At 46.9% G+C, this 24,216-nt stretch overlaps 1 protein-coding gene across 1 annotated transcript in view; it reads right to left on the bottom strand.

The window, feature by feature from the left end:
- The window catches only part of DKK3 (dickkopf WNT signaling pathway inhibitor 3), a 41,324-nt gene that overhangs the window by 13,518 nt on the left and 3,590 nt on the right, over positions 1-24,216 (bottom strand). The window contains exons 3-4 of the mRNA XM_054586098.1: positions 21,595-21,732; positions 18,302-18,385 (exon numbers count right to left, since the gene is read on the bottom strand). Coding sequence (XP_054442073.1) covers positions 18,302-18,385; positions 21,595-21,732 — 222 coding nt within the window. The remainder of the gene's footprint in view (positions 1-18,301; positions 18,386-21,594; positions 21,733-24,216) is intronic.

Genomic DNA, 24,216 nt, shown 5'->3' with positions numbered 1-24,216 from the left:
CTCCCCCAACATACGCAGCCCCCTGCCCTGCCCATCCTCCTGGGGAGACCTCCAGGGATGGAGACTGGGCATCGCCGCACAGGGCCTCTTCCCTCCTCCAGGGATGCGTTTGCTGCCAGGACGCATCCACAGGCTTTCCTAATGCTTTCTTTTAGTCTGAGTGATGCTGCCTTTGGCAAAGTTGCACCATATTTAATTTCAAAGGAAACTTCTTCATGTGCCCAAGTCCTCTCTCTCCCAATGAGTTAGAAGCAGTGGCGGGAGCCCTCTCTCCCCTCCCCCCACCAATGATTCTGAGGGCTTTGGGTCTGCACAGCTCCCACCCCCCATTCCCAAGGCGGACATGGGGAACCACGGCCTGGTTCTGACGTCCACCAAACACACCAGGACCCAGTCAGCACGCCACACGCAGAACAGAGCTGCTGTTCAAGTCATCAAGGGCCGGACAGGACCCTCGGGTTCAAAGGCACCGAAAAGTGAGGGTGCTGGTCCCGCAGCACCTCGCAACTGTGGCTGCAGAGGCTGCCTCCAGACCCCAGCCTCTCTCCTTCTCCACCAGGCTCCTTGCCACAGCCCAAGTTATTTTCCTACAACACAAACCTGTTGACACACATCCCGAATCATAATTGTTCTGAAAGCTGCTCGAGCCAAAGGGTCCTGGAGAACACGGAGGATGGACTAATTCAATCATCATCTAATGGGAGGAGACAGGCTGAGCTCCAGGCCCGGGGAACGGCCAGACTGCACTTGTGACACTGGCGTGATAAAACAAAACGACAACGGTGGAGTGAGTGAAAAACTGGCTGTGTCCTCCGGTGACCTGGGAGAGGGAGCCTGAGGTTCCATCACGGGGGGGGCCCCCCCGAGGCCCATGAACTGCCCTCAGCAGTGTCGACCTCTCAAGGCTTCATTCCCACTCACTGAGCAACCTTCAGACGGCCAGCCTGGCTCCTGACGTTGCGTGGCAGACAGAGTCCTTCCTGGCGGGTCTCCAGCCTGCTTTCAGGTCCGACCCCCGGACCCACCCCAAGCCCCAATCCTGGTCCCTGCTTCTAGAATGCACTGGTTCATCTTTAAGGAGCAGCACAAGCGTCTCCTCCCCGGTGAGGCCCTGCCTGACTCTCCCCGCTGGACAATGGGCGCCTGTCCTGCTGCTACCCCCCTGACCCCCATCCCCCCCACTAAAAGGTGGGTAAGAATAGGAATATTTTCGGGCTCAAAGGACCAACAGGTGCTTATAAGACTTGTCAAGACTCATGCTGGGAAAGCCAAGGTTCAGGTCGGGGGCATTTTCCTCTCAGCAATCTCAGGCCGTCATTTAGAGGGAGGAGGCCAACTCCACACCCCTCTGCTTGGTCACCTTACAGCTCAGCGGCTGATTTCATGAATCCTTGCCTCTCCACTCTGACCCTCTCTGGTCTTGCCCACTCTATGGTCTCTGCGGCCAAGCAGGTTTGATGCCGTTTCCCTTGGCTGGACAACTCCTCCCTCACTGTTCAGGGGTCTGGTGGGGCCAGCCTTCTTATGAATCGAAGTGATTTTTCATAAAGCATAAGTCCTTGTTGATGTTGAGTCTCCAGGGTCGCCTGCCAGAGGTGCCCCTGTGGTCCTCAGAGGAGGAGGCCACTCCCCAACCCCAGCCTTGACCCCATGGTGCTGGAAGGGAGGCCCGTGGGGCAGGCCTTTATGCTTTCTCTCTCTTTTAAAATGAATGTTCTGGGCAATGAATGGCGGGCATCAGAAACAACATGGAGGGGGCGGGGGTAGGGACAGTGGCCCTCCTGGGCTGGGCTGTGTCCGAGGGCAGAGAGCACTCCCAGACTGTAAAGAGTCAGGGCCCGGGAGGAGATGGGGAGGGGGTCCTCGGAGAACTGCGGCCAGCCCTCCTGGGGGAGAGGGTGGGCCCTCCCGGGTGGGCCCTCCCAGGGGGCGCTTCACGGATAGGGCCCCTGGGAGACAGCTCCAGGAAGTCATGCCTGGAATGCCTGTGGGAAGGCAGGTCTTGGCTCTTGTTTCTCACAAGCTTTTTGTCACTGGTCCAAAGGGCTTATCTGCTTTACCTCTTCTGACCTGTTATCCGCAAACTCAGATGCCTCAGGCTCGTCTCTGCCACCTTCCTCCTCCTCCTCCTCCTCCAGACTGGGACTGAAATAGCTGCCTGGCTCACGTCTTCATCCACATTGTGCATCCCCGCCCCCTGTCCTGCCAGGCCTTGGACAGTCTTTGTAACACATGCAACCAGTCGGAGCTCCCCTTGCGCCGGCATCTGCCCCAGATCAATAGCGTTTGGCCTTGGAGGGCAGCAGAGCCATTGCCGTGGCAGCAGTGCGCTGGGTCTTTATGCCTCTGGACTAGGGGACGCCATGGCCTGTGCCTTGGGTTCCAGGCCAGGATGATGCTCCCATGTGACCACGGCAAACAGGGTCCCATCAGGGCCCTGTGGGGTAGCCACAGCTTTGTGTTTCCACCCTCACGAAATCACCTTATTTCAAACAAAGCAAGTGATAGCATTAAACTTAGTCCCATTCACGTCATCTACCTGCACCCAACTTGCCCGGTATTGTGCACACCATTGGCTGTGTGATTCCTTCAAGGGAAAGAATAATGCAGGTGAAGGATAGAAATAGAGTAGGTTTCAGGGTTGGGTACAAGCGTCTTGGCTTTTCAGTAATTACAAAAGCTCCTGAAAATGTTCTGCTCAGTTAGATTTGGGTATATTCAGGATGCTCCCTTCATCACTGAAGATAGAGTTTCTCCATATTTACTCAGCTGGTTTCTTCTTTACTTTTCTTATGAGTCTGTGAGCTGACTTGACCTAACCCAACCCTTTCAAATTGTTTTTTCTTTTTGCCTTGGGAAGAAAAAGTAATCAATGTATCACATCCCTACTTACTCTTAGCACTTAGAGATGGTGCCTCTACAAGACCTAGTTTCTCAGAGTCTGGCGTTCTGAGACTCAATCCCTAAGCACGGGTGCTGGAGTGCGCTGTGGAGTGATGAAACCTGGATCTTTCTCCATCCCATAGGCTTGGGGCTGGGCTCTTCAGGGGAGCAGGTGACATCTTCTCTGAGCAAGAACAGGCTCTGAGGGTGTGGCATGCGATCCCTCTTGACACATCCAAAAACTCCCCTTGGATGTCTTGTCTGTGTCCTCAAGCCAGGCCATTGGGGAAATACACCTTGGAGTGAGAAGGAGGTCAGGAGACACCTCGCAGGGCAACTTCACACGTCCAAGCGGCAGCCAAGGCCCCCAGCCTTCCTTTCCCTAAGTTTTACTCCAGTCCTAAGCAGCAGGAGCCCACAGGCTTCCCCCCTGGGCCACGCATGTGTCCAATAGCAGATCTGAGACCACTTGTGCCCTCTTGCCTCTGAGATGGCCCTGGACCTCAGCATTGCCAGTGACCAGAATTTGTTTAAACTTTAGTTTCCTGCAAGTGGGTCTTCACAGTCCTTAGGATTCAAAACACCTGAATGGAGGTTGGCATTACCTGAGAAAACTGGAGTTCAAGTCAAACTCCATCTACAGTGGTGGGGGTTCCACTCAAGGGAATGCAAGAGACCGATTCTCTTCAACAACCTCCCGTCTGCCTGAGAGGCCGAGTCTATGCCTGAATGACCAAGAGGCCCCAGGGCAGGCACTGGCCACTTGCCATGGACTCCTACGGCAGCTGCACAAGGGTCGCAGGCCCCTGCTCAGTATAATGCATTTAGGCGAATAAAGGAAAACACAAGATTACAAAGAAAAATGATTCTACAGAAGTGTAGTTATCACACTGAGATACAGTGTTTTATGGCCTTCTTTACTCACATGCGGAACAGTAAGAGCTACCAGCAGGTCTGACAACGATCTTAATTCCTAGGTGGCGATAAGCGTAAATGCTATTTAAAGGTATCGGCAACTACCGTAAGAGATGTGAAGATACCGCTCCTGGAAACAAAAGCACTGCCGGTAATACTGTGGCCTGTTGCCTATTTTGAAGCTTGGAGGAAGTGCTGCTTTAATTTAAAAGTCAGTGAAAACAAGGGCGCATTTCTTTCCCCTGATTCTATCCAGGTTAAGAAGGTGGCTTTGAGGCCCATCCAAGGTTAAGAACCACTGCTTTGGTGCCTGCAGTCTATCACCCTCTTTTCAAACTACATCTCAAAGAATCCCTTCAGCTTTCTTACAAAAACAAATAGGAAAAGAAGAAAGTTTAAATCAACACAACACAAACACAAAGTTGTTTTTCCCTTCGCAGAATCCCCAGCCCCCAGCCAGACCGCTGGGTGGGGGAAGCAGCCTGGCGTTCGCCCTGGGCCTCGAGCGAGCGAGCGAGCGAGCTTCCAAACCCCTCAGGCCTCGCCTCTTTCCTGCCCGTACTAATGATTCTTTCTCTCCCCACAGCGCTGCCCACAAAGTTCTACCACAGAGAGGCCTGAAAAAGGAGCTTGTGGAATTGTTAAACCTTTCAAGCTGAATCATTTATGTTCATGAGCATGAAAAAAGCCTTCATGAGTTTCAGGCCTGGAAAAACATGCTTTGGCCTCATTTTGCTCCCAAGCAGCCACGTCTTATTTGCTTCACTTTGGTGGGATGACAGGGAGCACCGAGAGCTCCAGCTGGGTGCAGTGGTGTCAAGAAGGTGGTCTGGACACCCAGGACACCCCCAGATACCCAGGAGCCACCCATGGTCACAATGGCCCCAGTGCTGCCGGCTGAGGTGCCAGCACCAAGGACCCGCCCATGCCACCCATCTGCTCCAGCTCTCCAAGCCGGGACCCAGGCCACTGGTTACAGAAAGAACCCCCTCCCCCATGATCAGCTCCCCAAGTTTGCCTCCTTCCTCAGTTCCTCTTGCTGGCCAAGCCTGGGTCAGTCATTTATCATATTTTGCTGTGCACAATGTGCACCCATGTTTTTGTCTACACTTTCAGGAAAAAAATCTTTCATTTTAATGTTTTAATTCAATTTTTATTTAGTTATGTTTAGATACTTGTTTTTTGTATTAGAAAGGAATAGTAGCATTGCTTTTTTAACATATTATGGTACAAGAAATTTTCTGTAACAAAGATTGTTACAAAAGACAAGAAAAAATATAATGTATTTCAGGTACTACGCATGTATAATGCACATCCTTATTTTTCCCTCAAAAATGTGGGCAAAAAAGTGTGCATTATACACGGCAAAATACGGTAATATCATTGGGCCGCAGTTTCCTCATCTGTAAAATGGGAATGATAAAACCCAACCAGTGATGTTGCCAGGAGGATTAAGGGTGAAAGTGTATCCATATGCCTTGGCATTTGCCAGATATTTAGTGACTACTGGTGACTTTCTCATCTGACCCTTTTGTAAGGTAGTATTACAGAGCAGGAATCAAGACTTCAGCATCAGACAGACTTATTTCCAAATCCCAACTCTGCCACTTAGTAGTTGTGTGACCTTGGCAAGTCACTCTATGCTTTCTTTTAGTTAAAGCGGGGCTAGTACTCCCTGTTTTGATGGTTTGGTTAAGAGTTAGGAAAAAGAGCTTATATGAAGTGGTCACATAGTACTTGGTACATAGTAGATGCTCAATGAACATTACTTCTCTTTCCTTCCTCTAAATCCTAGCAAAACTGTCAGGGGGAGGGGAGCAGCTCCGCCAAAGCAGGCACTGGGTGGGACTACTGGCCTTTAAAGGTTTGGCCTTTCTGCTTGCAGCGTGTGTGTTCTCTCTGGGGAAGGAGGTCCCTGTGGGCGGGAAAAACGGGGCACGGAAAGCTCAGTAAAAGCAGGAGGGGGCTGGGTGGGAACCTGTGCATGTGGGGCTGAGCCCAAGGCCTGCAGCTTCGGGGCCTAAGGATGCAGCCTGCTGGCCTCTGCCCACCTCCAGCGACCAAGGGACCTGCTGGTCTGAGGCGTGTCTTCCAGCCGAATGTGTTCCATCCTGACCACTACTCACAAGGCAATGGGCTCTTTCAGCCTTTCATACCTGCTTCCCCTTGGGGGAGGCCCTGAATTATGAGACTATGGAAAATTCAGGCTCTTTCCCTGTGGCTATATTTGCCACATCACATCACTGAAATATGTCACTGGCCAACTTCTTCAGATAGCACATGCCACCCACTTAAAATACTCCTCTTTGATGGTTTAGAATGTCCCTCTTGAGTGGCAGCGGGTCTTACTCCTGGTCACTGGTGGGTGAGAGCAAAAGTGGGTGAGAGATTCCACAGTTCCCTAACCACCCTCCTCTGATACCCTCTCCCAGTGACCCTGTGGGCTCTGCCACCCCCAAGGGACGACCCCTGTGTTTCTCGGTTTTTCACTTGCGGCATTTAGGGGAGGTGAGTGTTTAATGACTTGATATAAATGTCAGGAACATAATCAGGTGGTGGAAGGTTCACAATAGCTTCTTCAAAGCCACCCAGAGTCATGGCTATAAATTTTCATGGCTTTTTCTATCAGAAATATATCTTTCTATTCAAAAGGCCAAAATTTATACCTGGGTTCATATTCTAGTTCTTCTATTCAACATCTATCATGACTTTAACTTCTCTAAACTCCAGTGTCCTCATCTTTTTACTTCTCAGTATTATAAGGATTAGAAAACATGCAAAAAACACTTAGTATACAGTCCAAGAAATGGTAGGGGTTCAGTAATGCAGATCAGCGAATTTTGACAGGTGTGCTGCAAGAGTTTTTAAAACATGCAATACCTGACTATTTAGTCAGGGACGCTGACCTGTGTTCCCTTAAAGTTAAAAAATGCCAACACCCAACACAACAACAGTTATCTGGTGTGAATGCTCTGTCTTGAACCATTAATACACAGGCTGTATAACAGAGTTGCATCTTATTAGTCACACTGCATAATAAGATTGCATCTGATGGCTTAATTCTTGGTACCAGAAATACATACATATGTGCATGCATGTATATGTATATATGTATAGTGTCCAGCACATATAACACCGCTTTTTATTACAAAATCATAAGCATGTAATTCTGCAACATAACAGTATCACACTCAAACACACCATATGACATTTTAGGTGAAATGTTCACGTTAAAACTATAAATTATTACACCCATGGTGTTACTCTACCAACCACACTCAAGCAGGTGTTACTTCTGCCAGGCCCTGTGTATATACACCTGATTTTTTAAAAAGTAACTTTGGAGCAAAAAGGGTAGGTAATTACTGTTATTATTATTTTTGTAAATCAATCAAAATTATACCTACTTTTTTGTTGCATCAGCAAAAAATATGTTTTTTGGGGTGCTACAGAATTTTAGTAATTACTTTCTGTGTGCCATGAGATGAAAAAGGTTGAAAATTGCCGATGCAGATAAATCAATGAATGAATGAATGAGAAAAAATCATATTTCAAACAAATATAACTCAGCCTACTTGCAGCTCTTTGCTGAATCTTCAAGGATTTCTGCTTCTGTTTATATTCCTCAATGTACTCTTTGGTAATACAGTTTTCACTTATAAATCTGTTCCTTCGACTACTGAGCACCTACCCAGGTCAATACAGAGGTGAACATGACAGAAAACGTCGCTGCCTTCCCAGGTCCACAGCCTTCTAGACACTTCTCCTGGCCTCCACTTCAGGAACTTCTGGTATTGCTCCCTGGGCCTCAGAAGGCCCTTCTCCACCGGTCTTCACCATCTTTCTCAGCATTAGGCAGAATGTCTTCCCTGTTACTGATCTTCTTATGAGAGGTCACAAAAACTGTGGCCACCTAGACCCTGCTTCCTGAACAGGAAACTCCAGGTCCACAGTGTATTAAATACTGAAACGAATGGACACGAGGCCCCAGCTCCAACAGCTGTGTGATTTGGAGAAAATTACACACTTTCCCACGTCTGTTTTCTCATCTGTTAAAATGTGAGGTTTGGGGTAAAGCAGGGGTAAGAAATAGATCTCAAATGCAGTGCTCTTCCAGCTGATTACCTGCTTGAAGTGCTGTGTTGTCTCACGTTCTGAGGCTCTGTCTGGGCTCACCAGGGAAGAACGGCAATTGATTAGCGATGTCTGCCATAGGCATGGTGGTGGGTGGGTAGCAGTGTATGTGCCACATGTTTTTATCCCTGGTCTGCAGGAGCTCAAAGAATCCTATGAATTCTGCCATGTATAATTCTGTGACTCAATGAAATATTGCTTTACTTTACCTTTGGACAGAGGTCCATCTTAACACATAACCTCTTCATGTGTGGTCTAGCACCTAAGCCACCATCACCTGAGAAGCCTTCTCAGGTACTATGCTTCCAACGAGAGCAACCTTGTAATAAAATAAACATATTTACTGATCGATGGCATTCATATTCAGTAAATTACTGCTTCCAGCCCTCAAAGGTCCAGGAAATTAGGGCCAGAAAGGAGAATTTATTGAGCATCTATTAAGTGCCAGATACTTTCCACACATTGTCACTTATTTTTAAAACACTTGCTAGGGGGCAGTCACTAAACTCTCTTTACCGTGGAGCGGGAACCAGTGCCCCGAGTGGTGACAGAAGTTCCCCATGGAGCAGGGATTCTAACTGTGGCACTTCGGACTCCAAATTCCACTGCACTGTGCTCCCTAAAACATAACCCGATGTCTTGTTTATGCTTTCTCTTCCAGAAGGTGGAGATGAAAAATGGAAATGACAGCAGGTCTAGACAGAGCGAAGAGATCTGGGCAAACATGTAGATGACTCAATCCCTATCCATCACTTCACCTACAGCCTGCCTGGGACGGGACCAAAGTACACATTCCTGCCTGATTTAGAAGACCAGCTCCGCTATCAGATTTGGGGCATGACTGCAAACTCCCTGAGAGCATTCAACATGTCCCTCTGCATCCCAGACCCTTATCCTGATCTAGTTCCCTTCCACTGCCCCGACTTTGACCCGAGGGGAGGAGAGGGAATGACCAAGGCCTCTGTTGGCACTGCCCTCTGGCCCTTGTCCCAGGAAACCCTTCCTTCCACTGCTGGGAATATTAAAACCACCACCACCACCACTACCACAAAACCCTTTCCCAGGAGGCCTGAGCTCTGACCTGAGCCCCCAGGAGCCTGTAGAGCCCTCATAACAAAGTGGGGGCCCCCGAAGCCTGTGGATTCTTCTAGGAGACCGTGGTGGGGGATCTCATAAAGAAGGGAGTGGGGAGGGGCATAGATTCCTAATGGTCAAAAAAAAAAAAAAATCACATCGTTGGCTCTTAGCGATGAATCTCCCAAATGCAGCCTGAGCCTGAGCTTCGGGCAGTTTTCAGCACATTGCCCAGAGGCTGGGACACCGCCCCCCCCCCCCCCAGACTGTGACCGCCACCCCACAGAGGCAACCCCTGGGGCCGGCGTTGAGAAGGCACTGCTTTGACCACAGGCAGCAGAGCCCGGGGATCATGTACAGCCCTTCAGCTCAAGTCTGAGTCCTTGAGTTGCCTAGTTCCTACAGTCATGGAAGCCAGAGGTAAACACATGTCCCACCTCATGCACCACTGGTGGGCAGGCACAGTGGCGCTGCCACTGTGAAAAACAGTGTGGACACTTCTCAAAGAATTAAAACTAAAATTTTGATATGATCCACCAATTCCATTTCTGGGTACATACCTAAGAGAATTGAAATGAGGGACTCAAAGAGATATCTATACACCTGTGTTCATAGCACTATCGTTCACAATGGCCAAGAGGCAGAAACAACACATGGGTGAATGGAAACACAATGTAGTACACACACGCACACGCACACACACACACTCATGCACGCACGCACACACCCCTCCAGTGGAATATCATGTAGTCTTAAAAAGCAAGGAAATTCTGGCACATGCTGCAACATGGATGAACCTCAAGGACTTTGTGCTAAGTAAAACAAACCAGTCACAAAAAGACAACTATTGTATGATTCCACTCATTTGAGTTACCTAGAGCCATCATACTCATAGAGACAGAAGGTAGCAGGCGGCTGGAGGGACGAGGGATGGGGAGGGAGGCAGCAGAGGGTTACGGTTTAATGAGTACTGCATTTCAGGTCTGCAAGATGAAAGGGGATTGGTCACACAACAATGTGGAAGTACTTACTACTGAATCGTATACTTAAAAACAATCGGGATGGTAAACTTTATGGTGTACGTATTTTATCACAACTTTTAAAAATGTCCCATTAAAACCATGGGTTTTGGAAGTTTGGGAATTGTTAAGGCCTAAGTGACTTGTCCTGTTTTTACCTCTTCGTACTGGGTCTGCCACCCAGCTCTGTTGTATAACTTCTCTGAGCCTCAGCTGCTTTATCTATAAAACAAGGTCAATAGGGTATCCACCTCACATGGTTGTCATGCGGATTATGTAAGGCGACGCTGGCAGACCCCATGCACGGGGCCTGGCACATAGCAAGGGCCTCGCACATGGCAGTTCTTATCTTCATCATCACCTATTTTTATTAGTCATTATGATCATTAATTATGATTGAGCACTTGATCCCATCACTAACGGGTTGGTCTGAACCGTTACCAGGATTTCCCCGGAACATAAGAAATAGGCAGCTTTGGAGAGGGGGTGGTTACTTTGGTCCCTTTCTGAGTCAGAGTGACCAAATGAGGAACATTGTGGCCCTTGATATTATTTTTAAAATAACACAGAATGGACTCACAAGCTTTGTGAGTTTGTCAGAATGATGCCAAAGAGTAAGGAAGGGCAGGGCCACGTGTCTCCGGGCCAGATGCTAAGGCCCCATGGGGGATGCTGTCCGGGCTGGTCTGGAGAACCCCCGGCCTCTGAGAGCAGCGGACAGCCCAGCCGCAGGCCTGCAGGGAGCTCTTCAGCCCCAGGCTACCCAGACACCACAGAGCCTCGCCTGTTTGGCAGCCCTCAGCCTAATGAGATTTCAAGTTCAATCACTGTTACTTATCTGACCTGCCTCCTGGCACCACACAAAAGCAGAGTGTTCCACTCCTAACTAAAAATTTCCAGATTCCAAGTCCCGAAGCCAGGCTTTTTGAAGGGCGTAAAGGACTCAGGCCTCAAGCTTCAGCGGGATTAAGCAAAACTCTGTCCTCTTCAATGTACCTGCCATCCAAAACCACATCTTCCTGGTTCTTTCCTCTGGGGACCTCTGGGGACTGCCCAGAGTCTCAGGACTCTCTGTATGCATGCAGGACAGGGCATTTTAAAGCATTTCAGACACAGGATGTGTTCCTAACTCAGCACACATTTCTAACTCCTTGGCTGGGCTCTCGAAGCCCTTCCTGATCTAATTCCTGCCTCTCCCCCGCCTCATCTGCTGCTCCCTCAAGCACACTCCCAGCTCTGGAATTCTCAACTACGCACTGCTCCTCAAGCATGTTCTTATTTTCACATGCTTCCCTGACTTTGAACAAAGATGCCTTCTACAAGGCATGCCCTCCCTCCCTACAATGGAGAATTCCTAGACATCATTCAAAATACACTTAACTGCCACTTCTTCCAGGAAGCCTGCCAAAAAGTGTGAAGGGTCTGAGGTTTTACTTGCAAGGTGACAAGTGAGCCTTCTACAGTTTCATGGATGCCAGCAGAAGACATGAGACTCCTGGGTCGGGGACAAAGGACTTCATTGCTGACAGCACAGAAGGAGCAGGAGCTTCCTGTTTCCAGCAGCACCCCTGCCCCCGACTCCTACACGACCACATGGACGGGCCCAGGTGGCTGCTCTGCCTGCAGCGGGGTGCGTCCCAGCTGAGGAACGTCAGCTTGGTGAACCCAAATTGTTTATAACGGACTGCAAGAAAACCTGCTCTCTGCCAAGGAGGGACAGCTGTCTCTTTCTTCCAAGGCTGCTTGCTGTGCAAACATCTTTGAAAAGACAGTCTTGAACAAAAAGGCAATTAAAGCATCTGCTTACATAATTAGTGGAAACACCAGCGACCATAAAGGATCATTTCCCATCAAGTCTCCCCACCCCACCCACCTGATCTGGGGGCCATCCAATGCTCCTGATGCACCCTGTATAAGCTCTGCCTTAAGAAACAGGAATCCACATCAGAATGGTCTGGGCTTTTTTGGTGCACAGCTAGCCTGGGTACTGTCTGATATTGGGGACTATCTTTTACATTTATCTGCCCTGCATGCAGTAAGTGCTCAATGAATGTGCTGAGTAACAAGACTGGGGATTTTGACAGCTATGCTTTTGGGTAATTAAATAATAAGTGGCTGGCACTTACCGACCACTCACTCTGGCATTCTAGGTGCCGTGTGGTGTTTTTTTACCTGGACTATTTTACTTTATCCTCATGACAACACTACACAGGAGGTACTTTTACTAACTCCACTGTGCATATGAGCAGTTAAGAAACTTAATCATCAAAGTCACATGGCTCATGGATGATAGAGCTGCAGTTTGAACTCATCTGCCTGGGAACTTGGCCACCCTACTGAGTGCTTCTCTGACCAGGAGGCATCTCAGCGTGCGTTTGGGGTGCTGGTGGAGGTGAGAGAAGATGGAAGGAGGAAGTGCCTGTCTTTTTGTGTTTACAGGGTAAAGGCAGGAGGCTGCATGTCACCATCACCTACGCCTGGTGTGACTTTCAGACCATTGGCCACCTCACATGGACGCTGAACGCTCTGACAGCTCCCACTGCAACGTCACATGTCCCTAATCTGCCCCACACTGCGACAGATGGTGTCAGGTCTTGGGACAGCCTGGAATGCAAAACTGACCTTGTCCCCTGAAAAAGGGAGGAAAGGATGAGATAGAGCTGTGGCGCATTCTATGTTTGCTGCAGCTTCCAATTCTCAAATAGCTATTGCCCTTGACCTTACCAGTAATCAGAGAAATAGAAACAAACAAAAAAGATATAAATAATCACCTGCTGTAACACCCACTGTTGGTGAGGGTTGGTGAAACACAGCCTCAGAAATTTCCGCTGAGAGCAAAATTACTGTAACTTCTCTAGAGGGAAATTTGGCAGTATCCCTCCAAATTTTAGATATGTACCCTTGGACTTAGCAATTTAATTTCCAGGATCAGCACAAGAGAAATACTTGCAAAATCATTCAAAAATATAGATAGATGTTCATAGCAAAACTATAAATAATTCACAAGCTCTTTTTAAAACATTTAAATATAAAGAACTCTATAAAGGAAAAGTCTCTGCAAATTTCAATCTCTCCTGAGTATCTACTATTAATATATGTTCTATATTAATAATATATATTTTGTGAAAGTTTTTAATGTATATTTTTTTCCTAAAAATGAGATTTTTAAAAATATCCTGGATATATAAGGTATATATACTTAATATAGTATGGGTACTGCTCTGCAACTGCTTTTTTCACTGAACACTCTATTGAAGACATCCTTTTATACCAACTTACATGAAATCTATATGAAACTCATTTATGAACTTCATAATATTTTGATTTTTGATGTGAAATATGTATATGTAATGACCTCCTTCTTGAAGGACAGTTAGATTGAGGAGAGTATAATTTAATAGGGCCAGGTTACTGCTCAAAAAGAAATGCCCGCATCAACCTTATTTACTTGGAGGTTGTTTATCCATTTCTCAGAATGACCCAGAGCTCTGTAATTTTCCCTATAATTTTTTCCTATTGGGTGAAGGCATGAGGGCCTTGTACTTGGTCAGAAATCACAAATTCAACTGAAAATGTAAATCTAGAATCACAGATGTACCCAAATCTCTGGTTACGGGCCTGTGGAAATGTATGTTCACACAAGACTGTATCATCACTCTTAGAATCACAAGTCTGTTGTTCTCCATAGAAACCAGTATACACCCTGCCAGCCTGAGGCTTATCCTGGAACTTGTCAGCACCTGATGGTCACCCATGCTTCTTGTCTTTCATTATGGCCCAGCCTTTTTTCCCTTTGTATCCCTAACACCCAAACCAGACACATCCGCCTTGCAAGGACAGCAGGTGAGTCAGCCTTGTGGCTAGGAACACAGAGCTCCGGGGGAAGTGATTTGCTCAGAGGCTGAGGCGGGGCTCTAGGGCTCTGGAGAACTTAGCTCAGGGCTGCGAACACCAGTGGAAAGAGGCCTGTTGAGTCCTAAAACAGATCCCCAGCTTCTAGGCACACTCATTCTTTTGGCGGTGCTGGAAACCAGGGGAGAAACCAATTAGAACCCACTTTTAATTACTTCTCAATAATAATGAGCCTTACACAATGAGTTTTTATAAACCTTGCCCACCTAGATTCTCACCGTGTTTTGTGAACCAGGGATTATTAACCCCATTTGATAAACGAAGAAGCCAACTCATAAAGGACCATGCTTGGAAGGGCCAGGGCAGGGTTTGACCCCCAGGTCGGCCACCCTACCCTCTCGCCCCAAGCAGGACTCTTCAGGATGCAGGGACCTTTGGGAATTGACTGAGTTTCTCCAGGGCCTATGCCTTCCCCTTGAGCATTTCTGTTAAAATAACCCCCCAAGGACTTGCCATCATGGTGCCCTCTGCCATTCCATTAGGTTGAAAATGGCAACTCCAGCATCAGAAACCAGGGCAGCAGGAACAAGCAAAGCCAGCACCCCACCTATATTTACTCTGTGATGAATGGACTAGCTGGGGGCATGGTAGAGCCTGAGGCCTCATGGAGAAGGCTGGCATTCAACACCTTGCTCCTCCCACACTCCTGCTGGGTCTCCCTGGGCTTTGAGGTGACAGGATGCTTACTGTTCAATGGGAAACCAACAAATGAGACCTGAGAAGTTCAGCCACAGTTCACCTTCCCACTTCTCCCAATCTTCAGCACAAGTAACAGACAAGCACCCTCACAAAAGAGAAGGCATTTCGTTTACACTTATAGAGAATTCCATTGCCACAGTCAGCTGTCCACTGCCTGAGGTCAAAAGGCACTGCCGCTCCAATCACTCCCTGGGACAAGAAAGTTGCTGAATCACTCAAATTGCTATTATCTGCATGATTTTGGTAGTGAAATGTGCCTCCTTGGGGCCTCGGAAGATCTTGGAGTTGGCTGTAATGTAATTGAACCTATACGTTCAAACAAGTTATGTTTAGCTGGAAGAACAAATGGGCCCACTCTTTTATCTCACATTCTAAAGTAAACACAGAAAAGACAGCAAATGCATGACGTGCTAAGCTTGGTAGCTGTGAGTTCTGTTTTAATGAGAAGACATGTCCCTTCAACACGGTGCCTTGGCTAATTGGGCCAGACTCTTCATATCTGGGGACACAGGGCTATAGAGAAATAAAAGCTTCCCACTGGTGCATAAAGGCTTGTCCACTCTCTAGCTTCCAACACACCGCTTCCCTCCTCACCTCACCCTGCACAAAAGCAGCACCGCATCAGTCAGCCACCCACCGGCCCATGGAGGGAGACAGGCCCAGCGCTCCACACAAAAGCCTCACAGAAAGAAGTCAGGCCACATCACCATCACTAGCGCACTCAGGTGAAATAACAAGCTGCAATGTCCTTTTCCCCTTTCGCATTTGAATGTAAAAACAGACCAATACCTTGCACATACTGTGCTAAGTGCTCTAGACAGGCATATAGTATTACTGTCTGCAACTCTCCATGGGCCTCCTCGGGTTACCATACATATTAATACGCATACCAGCATTTGAAGAAAGGAAAATAGGGGGGTACTTGGTGATTATTTTTAATCGAATTCATTTGGGAGTTATAAATGCTGGAAATTTAGCCTCTGCTTACTTACAGTAACTGAAGATTGGAACAGCATATGATTTTTGTCCTATTGAATGGCAAACCTCCCTTTTCCACTCAAGAGAAAGTTTTCTTCAGCATACAATGCATGTCAGAGCCAACTGTGAAAATCATTACATTATAAAACTCTGGAATGGGACGGCGGTGACAACCCTCGACGCTTCGCACTCCTTTGAAAGTAATCTCATCTTTACAGCTTCCTACTCAGGAAAAGGAGCTCTGCCTCTCTGTGAAGAGGAGGCTGCAGCCCCTGCTCATTTTTGTAAGAGCCACGGTGACCCAGGAAACAAAGGGCAGTGGGATGGAAGGATTTTGTGGGCATCTGAAACTGCATCTTGCTTCTCTGCCTTTAGCAAGCCATGCTGGCAAGAGTGAGGCTCTGTGGTAACATACGTACATCACCATTTCTGAACTCGTCAGTCATCCACATCACAGAAGGCTTGAAAAGTCTCCTGTCTGTTCTCTAAACACCTGTGGGGCTCTCCAGAAACTAGCTAGTCTCCCTTCTAACCAATCAAACTGGAATTTATTCCCACAGAGACACTCAGTGAGTTACTATTCCAAGGGCCCGAGCAGAAATCTAGAAAAGCTTGGTGAGTCTCTACCTTCTGGGTTTCTGGGATCTATCTCTCCCCATCAGCCTCCTGCATTCTCAGGACCACGTATACAGGGGCTCCGATCATGCACTGCACAAAGGCACTGCAGTACATCCCGCATCACACGATGGACATAGGAGATGGCGTACAGAGGCATGGAGATTCTGGGCCTCCCAACTGGGCCTGAAGTGCAGGCACACGGACGCACAAGGCCGTGAACTCTCGGGAAAGCTAGCGCAAACTCAGTGGCCGCAGCGCACACATGAGGGCTCTCTGACCCAGGCTTGCTCTTTGCATCTTTGCCATCTTGTCTCTCATCTGCTCACCATGATCAGAGCCTCGGTTCTGGCATCACAGGGGGAGAACAGCCATCTCCCTTGGGGGGCACAGGGGAGAGCATGGAGGGGTTTGAACGTGGCAGTTCTCATGTGCACCTGCGCCTCCCACAGGTGCAGGTGTGCTCATAGTCAGGGCTGTGCCCTCTGGACTCTGGGAGGCTCCCTGGAGCAAACCTCAATCATTGTACAATCATACGATTTTTTTTTTTAACTTCAAGACATGGCTTTTTCCCCCCGAATTCACAGCCCTGTGAGTTCTGTTCCCCCTGCCCTTTCCATTCCATGGCTTCTGCGCAGGCCCTCCTTCCCTGCTGGGGCCCCAAACTGAGTCTTAAACCTGGGATACCCTAGAGCTTTTCCCCTGGACAACATGACTGTGCCTACAGCTGTTTATTTCTTGTTTTGCTGCCCTCTCTCTTCCCAACTTTGAAAGCCTACTTCTCTTCCCTCCTGACCTTAGCCAATCCTGTCTTTGTTTCAAAGGCTTCTGTATTTTCAGAGTTGGAGGAGACACTGAAAATCATTGTCTCCCTTGAGGATGGGGAAACCAAGGGGACCCAGCTTATAAGTGACAAACTCATGCTTCTGGCCTCTACTGCTTGGGCTCTTTTCATTTCACCACACAGCTCGCCCCCACCCCCACCCCCTGAATGGTGGGTCACTAGCATCACACAGAGCTGACTGGACCCCTCAGCCGGCAGAAAGTGTCTGAGCGCCGTGCTGAAGACAAGCACAGAAGCATCCACTGACCACCAAACCATGTCAACACCACCCCGCTAACTACTATGAATACACTGGTTCTTTCATGGAGATAAGGCCAAAAGAGGCAAGGAAAAAATCCTTGATCCCCTCGGAAGGCCAAGAATGCATTTTGCACCTTAGAGGGAAAGAACTCATAGTTCGAAAGTTTGCGTAAGGCACCTGGGTACAGAAAGGCTGTCCTCGTGGTCTCCATAAAGGAGACTCATTTCTACTGTGGCCATGTCGTGAGGCAGTCGCCTTGTCCGTGCCTCATCAGGCATGTACATCTGGAACCAGCCACTTCTTTGAAAAGATAAAATGCAGGTGAGTCACCTTTGGCCTAGGAGTCTGGAGACCAGTGGCTCTGATTGGGTCACTGTGCCCAGGTCTTCCTTCTGGGAAATGACACCCCTTCCAACTTTAGGACTCTATAATTCTACTAAAGGAAAAAAAAAAAAATCTGCCTTTGGACAGAACGGCAGGCGACTAAGTAGCAGGCGGAACCACAAGGGGGCCAGAGCCTGAAGCCTGGAGCTAGAGGGCGCCCTTCTCCCTGCAGGCTGCTGGCTGCACTTAACAGCTTTCTTGCTCTCAAACTCCCGGATCAGGGCTGAAATTATACCAGGCATGGGCCAGGCCAGAGGCAACAGGGCATCCCGCAATTGGATGCACCAGGTCTTGGGACCAGGGTCCGTAATCAGTGTACCCGGTACTTCTGTGTTGCCTTTTCAAGGCTGAGATGGAGCCATGCCAATGACAACTGCATGTAACTTCTCTGTTATTTCTGATGCAAAGTGCATACAGGTAGAACCTGTTACCAGGTTGCATCGGTCTAGTCAGGAATTAGACAATTTTGGCTGAAATGAGGCAGGAAAGGTGCCTGAGAGTTGGCTCCCTCCGGCCCGTGGTCTGCAGCCTGGGTCGCCCTCGGCAGGGGGCACAAAGGCGTGTGTGCCTTGGGGTGTGAGTGCAAGGGAGAGGACAACTCACATGGCTCCTTTTGCCTTCTTCATCTCGCACAGACGTAATCACTGTCTCTGCAAAGACCGTTTGTCCAGTCTGGTTGTTGGTGATCTACAATAAAACAAGCACAGTGAATGTGAAATAGAAGGAATTCTTGGAAAATCCTATGACTTTTTTCCTCCCTATTTTCTGATGCAGGGGCATCCAGCCAAGCAGACAGACTGCCCATGCCACTCTGTCTGAGCTTCAGCAGAGCCCCCCGATGCATGGCTTCCCCTCTGAGCAGTGATAATAGATGTAACAGAGCCCCCTCACAGCGTTGCTGTATGGAGGGATGAGGCAGTCTGTGTAAAGCACTCTGCACAGAGCCGGTCACCTCGCAAATATTCAGCGCTAGCTACTTTTATTCTTATGGCGCATCACTTGAAACTCACGGTAAACTCTCTTTTCAACAGTTACAGGTCTGGGTGTCTAATTGAACATCTTTCATGAGAAGCAAGCAGGTTTGGGCTACAGCTGCCCCACTCTTGATTCGGGCGAGCTGTTTTGTTTCATCAGGAAAGTACTGAGACTTAGCTCAATGAAGGACACAGATCAAAGAAAGACACCCTAGGATTAATAAAAGCATCCCGCAGATCAATGGAGATGGCTCTCAGATCAATAAAGGGGGCAGTTAGAGCAATGAAGGACCCACTCAGAACAATGAAGGAAGCACTCAGGTCAACTAAACTAGAGTCTCTGGAGATGGACCGATGCCTTGTTAGTTTATAAAGCTCCCTAGATGATTCCAGTGTGTAGTCATGTTTGAGAACTAGATCAAAGCTCTGGAGAGCTCTAAACACTACCCAATATCAATTATATAAAACCTCTGAGGACTGGGCTGGGGTTGGTTAAATTTTATAGGCTCCCCATGTCATTCTGATGCACACTGAGAATTTAAAACCACTGGTATAATATAAAGCTTGCCCTCCAGAGAATTACAATCAAGAGAGGGGGAAAAAATGACTTATGTGTGAAACTGTTGAGAAGTACAAGAACGTCCATGTTTGAATGTCAAAAAAAATGAATAAAAGACAAGGAGTGGTAAGAAAATATAAGTACTAACTATTTAGTGATAAATACAAATAATTTGTATTTTTTTAAAAAGCGCTTCAGTACAAGGAGAGAGTTGGCCCAGCGTTCCCCTCCGTTGTCTGCCCCTGATTCTGTGAGCAGAAGCAGGCACCTCAGAGCTGAGCCTTCGAATCCTGACCTGGGACCCAGGCCATCACGGCCCCCATCAAAGGCCACAGCGAATGTTTACGTTGATAATGAACAGCAGAGACACTGCTGATGCAAGAGCTGGGGGATCTGTGATCTTTGAGCCTTGGCTCAGCTGCCAACAACCGTCTGCTATGTAACCAGGAACAAGTCATTTCCCCTTCTCTGATTCACAATTTACTCATTTCTAGGTGACCTTTAAAGTTCCTGCCAGCTCTAATATCACAGGCACCTGCAGCCAGAACAAAGTGGAAACTCTCAGCTTAATTTATGGTAGTGGATCAAATTCCATTTCTAAGGAGTTAAGAATCATGTCTTCATCCACATGCTTTAAAATTTTTGTCTAAATAATTCCTCTCCCCAGCAAAGAGATGATGTCTTCTCCCTACATTCCAAATTTTAACAGGATTAACCACTGTTATATATTTTTTTAAATTCTACAGTCTTACACATACAAGTTGTAGGACTTCTCAGAGCTTTTATTATACTAACGTGGATTTTTGTATCTGTATGAGGAGAGTCTATACAATGTTTCCAGATATGTCTCCCCACCACTGAGCCCCTTTCATGAAGCATTGCACAGGACAGGGCTCCTAGGAACCCACTCGAGAACTACTATACCATGCTGATAACATAACTTTAATATAATAACAACTGTAATAATAAAAACAACTTGCTGTTGCATAGTGCTTTATAGTTTACAATGGACTCTCATATACTTTAGGGCATTTGACCTTTACAATACTGTAATGTAAATGCTGAAACTCCTATTTCGTAAGTGTGGTCAGCGAGGGTCAGGACATTTAAATCATTTTTCGATATCACAATAGTTACTGAGAGGGCTCACACTTAAATATCCTGACATCTACTAGGAGCAACTTTAAAAAGTAGCCAAAATTATTTACTAATTATTGTCAGAAAGGATGACTTAATATTGATTTTGATAATAAAACAATCACTTGTGGAAACGTTCTCCAGTCTTCAGATGAGAAATGCGAAAAGATTCTGTTCAGCAGGCGTCTCATGCATTTATCTGGGGGAGGGGTACACTCTGGAGCTGAGCCCATCAGTACGCAGTGGGAGAAGAGCCATACACAAAGGCTGCTTTACAGTCAAGGCAATGGCCCGTGAAAATTAACCCCTTTGTGCTTTATGGCACAGCAATGCTATTGTTTCAATCGAGTCATTACCTGAGCACTTGAATGAGAGTAAGGCTGTTTTGTGAGAGCTGTCATGGCCTTGCATCTAGGAGCGGAAATTAGATCTGAGGTCAAGCTCCTTGATGGTCGCAAGAGACTGGCAACTCGACAGCCTCTCACAATGATCCTGAATGTCTGCACAGCAGACTCTCTTCAAGATAACACAGGCTTGTGTAGCTTGCTCTCAAAGGCCTGTCAAAATCTCGGAGACATCTCACCACAGAAGTAGGCTAACTGTGTTCCTCTAGATTTGCAGTGTTTTCTTCCTCAAGTCAGATCTAGAATGAAACTGCTTGTTTTTCATGCAAGATATTAGACCAAGAGACAGGTGGTATGTTGGAAAAACTCTGCTATAGAATTTTAAATGGATAACCAGCAAACAAGATACTTAATCTTGTGGCAACTCAGGTTTTCTCTTCTGCAGACAGAGTCGATCACATTTGAGTTCTTCCTAAGGAAACAGTACCACAGACTCCAAAACTCTATTTCAACTCTACTGACACATATATAAAAACCTATGAGATCAACTCCCCAGTCCAATATTAGGCAAGTACAGTACCTCTCTGTAAACCCTTTGCTTCCTTTTTTCCAGTAACAAAAAATCCCTGAACATTCTTTTGCAATTGGACCGGCAGGAAGCCCAGAGTGAAATGTATTGCTTAAATGCAAAAGCAACTTAGGTTTTTGATATGTATCTTTCCCCTTTAAACAGTTCCTTCACTCCCTCTGGTTTGTAATTTGTGTTGTACCATCCTCATTTGTATTTTTGGCTTGTGTATCAAATAGGTAAACAAAATCTTAGTTCTGGGATGGGACAGGGAGCTACAGGAAGAAGGAAGTGCAGGCCATAGCGGCCCTTACCTTGTGAATTTCTCGGTGCACGTGGATGGTGTTATTTCCAACCTTGGTTTCTGTGTTGGACTCATTGTGATAGCTGGGAGGAAGGTCTGCCAGGTTCACTTCTGATGATGTTTTAGCAGCAGCTTCTTCTGCCTCCATCTATTAAATGAATAAATTAAATGAGCAAAATTGTTTTCTCTTTATACAAGTCAGAGTCCATTAGGAAAAAAAAAAAAACCTATGGGGATGTAATGTACAGTGTAAGAAATATAGTCAATAATACTGTAGTAACTATGTATGGTGTCGGTTGGGTACTGGAAATATCAGAGGGAACACTTTGTAAAGAATATGATTGCCTAACCACTATGCGTACACCTGAAACTAATATAAAATTATACTGAATGTAAACTGTAATAAAATTTTTTTTCTTGTTTCATTGACTTTATTGGGATTACATTAGTTAATAAATTATATAAATGAATTCTGTAAGACATCATCTACATATTATATTGTGCATTCACCACCCTAAGTCATATCTCTTTCCATAACTATTTATGCCCCCTTTACCTTCCACATCATGAAATAGTTGAGCACGAAGAAATTCTAGAGGCACAAAGGCTAAAATAGTCATAAGAGGACTTGGTCGGTGAGTGCTGTGTTTGACCCTGGGATGACTGCTGAGACGTGTAAACAGGATCGCTGGCTTCGTCATCATCATCGTCGTCATCATCACTATAGCCTTCATGTTTGGACACAAGCTTTGTGTGAGCCATTGCACCGGACACCTACCATGTCTCCTTGAATATTCACAGTGACCCTATGAGGAAGTTATTCCCCTCATTTTGCAGATGAAGAAAACAAGGTTGAGAGAGGTCAGGGAACCTGCCTTTGGTCATCACATTGTTAGTAAGTGGCAAAGCTCGAATTGGAACACAGGTCAGTCTGTCTGCAAACTATGTGCTCTCCCAGTAGATGATTCTGCCTGAGTGGCTTATGCTTTTATGAGGGGGATAGAAGAGCCTCACACAAACTAGTCTGAGGATAATTATGATGGTCTCTAGAAGCAAGTAAGGGGTTCCAAGAAGAGAGGAGAAAGGGTTCTAGGAGCAGGAGGAGGCATAACTAGGTTGGTCTCAAAAATGAGTAGGAATTGGACAGAGAGGAACCTAAAGACAGCAAAGTTGTGGCAGCCTGGACCGCAGTGGTGTGTGCTGAGAGCTCCCAGGGGGTCCATGCTGGTCACAGGGTACGGGGTGGATGATGAAGCAGAGAATGTCCAATGGGCAGATCCAGGGGGGCAGTTCTAAAGAAGAGGCCATTGTCCTGACTCTCAGCCAGGAGGGTACAGCAGTCATGCCCCAAACTTTCAATATATATGAGTATATGTGGATCCCTCGCCAGACTTGCCACATTAGAACTTCTGAGGATGGGACTGCAGATATCAATGAGCTTCTCAGGTGATTCTAGGGTCCTCCCTCCCTCCCACTTGCTCCCAGGTAAGAACCTCTGCTCCAGGTCATAATGGGAAGTTACAGCAAGTTCTGGAGACCAGTTGGGAAATCATATAGAGTCCAGGGATAGGAGAGAATACAGAGGACTGGCTAGAACCAGGTCTGGGGGTAGGAAGTTGTGGCTGGGGAGGGGACTTCTAGGTAGTAAAGGCTCCAACTGTGTCTAGAAGGACAGACCAAGCCACTGGGAGCTGGCCCCAGGATTAGGCAAAAGGTTGCCCCCAGGATCTACCGGGGAGAGCACAGCAGAAAGTGCCAGGTTTCTGGCGTCAGGTTAGGTGGGGCCAAGACCCGGCTCTGCCACAAAGCAGCTGAGTGACTTTGCACAAGACAACAAATGGCTTCTAAACCTCAGCTTTCTTTTTTATAAAATGGGCATGACTGTACTTTGCTGAGCAGATGCAAGAATTAAGATCCCAAAATCCAAGTGCTTGGTACAATATTTGCCAACAATCAAAGGTGTCATAAATAGCTACAAGTACTTTCACAATACTGCCCTTTAAGAAAGCAGTTTCAGAAGCTAGTTTGCCAGGGAATATTTGGGTAGACGTGGAAGAGCAGATATCTATCATGTGTTTGAAGAGTTTGCTAACAAATGGAGAAGAAATGGAGTGGATTTAAGAAAAGAGACAAAGACAGGCAAGAAAACAACTTCATTTTTTTTGTAAGCGAGAGAGCCCTGGCATGTTTAGGTAGAGCTGGCGAAGAGTAGGGACTGCAGATGCTAAAGAGGCGACTACCCAGGAGAGATGGGAATGTTTTAATGTTTTTAACATTCCCATGGGAATCTGAATCCTCCAGTCTGGCTTTCAAATAACTGACAAGTTTACAAATCTAGAGTTTGCTCTGGGCTGAGCAGATAGGCTTTTCATAAAACCTCCCTCTCAACCAGTGGTTATTTCAACAGAATGAGCTAACAGTTCTTTCTCGGCACCATGAACTAAAAGTACAGTTTACAATGGAAATTTCAACCACAACTATTATTGCCACTAGCAAGAAAAACTTAAGCAATAGGACTTGTTTCATAGAGGAGGAATGTGAATGTTATTTAAAATGGCGTTTATGGTAGGTGGAATCTGTGTGTTTGTTGAAAGAGTACAGTAGGAAAAACTGGCGAGATAAATCCAGGCTT

This window comes from Pteronotus mesoamericanus, unplaced genomic scaffold, assembly GCF_021234165.1.
Source record: "Pteronotus mesoamericanus isolate MK-2021 breed Mesoamerican mustached bat unplaced genomic scaffold, CSHL_Meso_final contig_90, whole genome shotgun sequence".
NCBI lineage: Eukaryota > Metazoa > Chordata > Mammalia > Chiroptera > Mormoopidae > Pteronotus > Pteronotus mesoamericanus.
Note: the sequence above shows the minus strand (reverse complement) of the source record. Positions and strands in the feature narration are given on the sequence as shown.